This window comes from Sinocyclocheilus rhinocerous, unplaced genomic scaffold (genome assembly GCF_001515625.1).
Source record: "Sinocyclocheilus rhinocerous isolate Xijiao unplaced genomic scaffold, SAMN03320098_v1.1 scaffold468, whole genome shotgun sequence".
Lineage (NCBI taxonomy): Eukaryota > Metazoa > Chordata > Actinopteri > Cypriniformes > Cyprinidae > Sinocyclocheilus > Sinocyclocheilus rhinocerous.
Genome location: NW_015635305.1, coordinates 2,060,231 through 2,062,104, shown reverse-complemented (window position 1 = coordinate 2,062,104; position 1,874 = coordinate 2,060,231). Strand labels below are relative to the sequence as shown.

Here is a 1,874-nt window from a genome sequence, read left to right as displayed (position 1 = left end):
CTGTGTCATATGCCATAGCTGTGCACAAAGTGTTTGTCACAGCTCCAGACTTATTTGTTCATTAATGACGTCATCAGCGACTAGTTGACTTCGACTCGACTTTCATCACATAAAAGTCGACTTCAAAAAATCAGAAGTCGTTCAACCCCTAGTACACACCTGAACAAAGAAGATAAAGTGTTTGAAGGAGGTGTTGAGGTGCGCCTCCTCCTGCAGCTGGATAACTGAGTCAAAGTGCTGATGGTAGATGTGAGCATAAACACGGAAGAGTCTCTTCAAAATGGTCTTGGCCACCGACATAAAGTTCTTTGGGAAAGGGACCCCTATAAAAGTCACAGAAAAGCAACTTAAAAATCTGTTTTAGAATCCAAGCAATAGGGAATGATGGAAAAATGACCAGTAGAATATATGCTGTGGAAATGGTAACTAGTATCCTTGAGAAGACTGAATTTTTTTCAAGCATGCTTTAAAAGCACCACCATGTGGACAAATCCCTCCATGATCATAATGAGCTATACAAAGAAAAAGCATGCCAAATTTCTAGATCATGCACAAGAAATTAAAGGAGAAGCACACCTATTTTTGAAGGGAAAAGTGTCTCATCATCAAGCTGATCTTGGACCCAAGTCATCAGGTAATCAATGTACTTCGGAGCTGAACATTTAATTGGCTTTTTTATGTTGGTTCCATCGGCCCAGTGATATTCATACCTGAAGACAACATAGAAGAAACAAGTGAAAAGAAATACATTTTTAAAATTTACATTACAGATGCAAGCACTTTTTAAAGTACACATTACCAGTCAGTAAGATGTGTTTTGTAAAGAAATACATAGTTTTTTTACAACAAGAAGGCATTAAATTGATCAAGTGACAGTTTTTTCCATTTCAATTTTTTTTAATAAAAAGAATTCTAAAAAAAAAAACTATCGCTGTTTCCACAAAAATATTAAGCAGCACAACTGTTTTCAACATTGATAACAATAAGAGATCTTGGTAACACTTTACAATAAGGGTACATGAATAATCATGTACTAATGCCTACATTAATACTTAATTCATCAAATACTAATGATTATTAAAGGTGTTAACTAATCATGAACTAGTAAAGAGCTATCCTTAACTACGACTGGATTCACGCATGAATAACGGCAGCCTCAACTACATGTTAGTACAAGTTTGATAGTTAATGTGTTAATTAACATTTATGGGTAAACTAAATCAAACAGCCTCTTTAAGAAGGAATACAAAATACTCAAAATAATTCAATATCATAATTTGAGCTTTTGACATCTTCAGCATTGTCATAATCATTACTGGGTGGTGAAGGATTAGTTGATCCTCCTCATCAAGCATAGAAAATACTAAATATGCTCTGTTTTGTGTTGTTCTCTTTCCCTTTAAATTCACCCTACTGTGACTTATATGCAGCTAAATAAATAAAAAACTCAAAACCCACAAAGAATATTTGTAGAACGATTCCCAAAGAAATGGCCAATCTAGAAACATGCAGGTAAGGTTTGCTGGGTGTCAGTACAGTTCACTCTCCATCCAGACGCAGGCCGTGATGATCCTGTACCTCCGCTCTCTGACTTCTTGAAAAGCCACACCACATCTCTTTATCGGGCTCAATACTCACTGTGTTAGTACATGTGTAGTTGATAGAAAGTATAAAATAAATCATGAGCTGAGTTTAGTAAGTAGTTAACAGTTAATTAATTATGATTGGGCCCCCCAAGTAAAGTCATGTCAAAATAATGCATTAACAAGCCATGAGTAGATGTTAGTGTATGGATAGTTAATAATGAATTAATTATTATGGGCCTTCTCAATAACGTCATGGCAAAATAATGCATTAACAAACCATGAGTTGAT

At 35.2% G+C, this 1,874-nt stretch overlaps 1 protein-coding gene across 1 annotated transcript in view; it reads right to left on the bottom strand.

The window, feature by feature from the left end:
- LOC107746863 (MOB kinase activator 1B-like) overlaps positions 1-1,874 on the bottom strand; it is a 9,653-nt gene that overhangs the window by 2,220 nt on the left and 5,559 nt on the right. Inside the window, exons 2-3 of the mRNA XM_016561193.1 lie at positions 577-710; positions 160-323 (exon numbers count right to left, since the gene is read on the bottom strand). Coding sequence (XP_016416679.1) covers positions 160-323; positions 577-710 — 298 coding nt within the window. The remainder of the gene's footprint in view (positions 1-159; positions 324-576; positions 711-1,874) is intronic.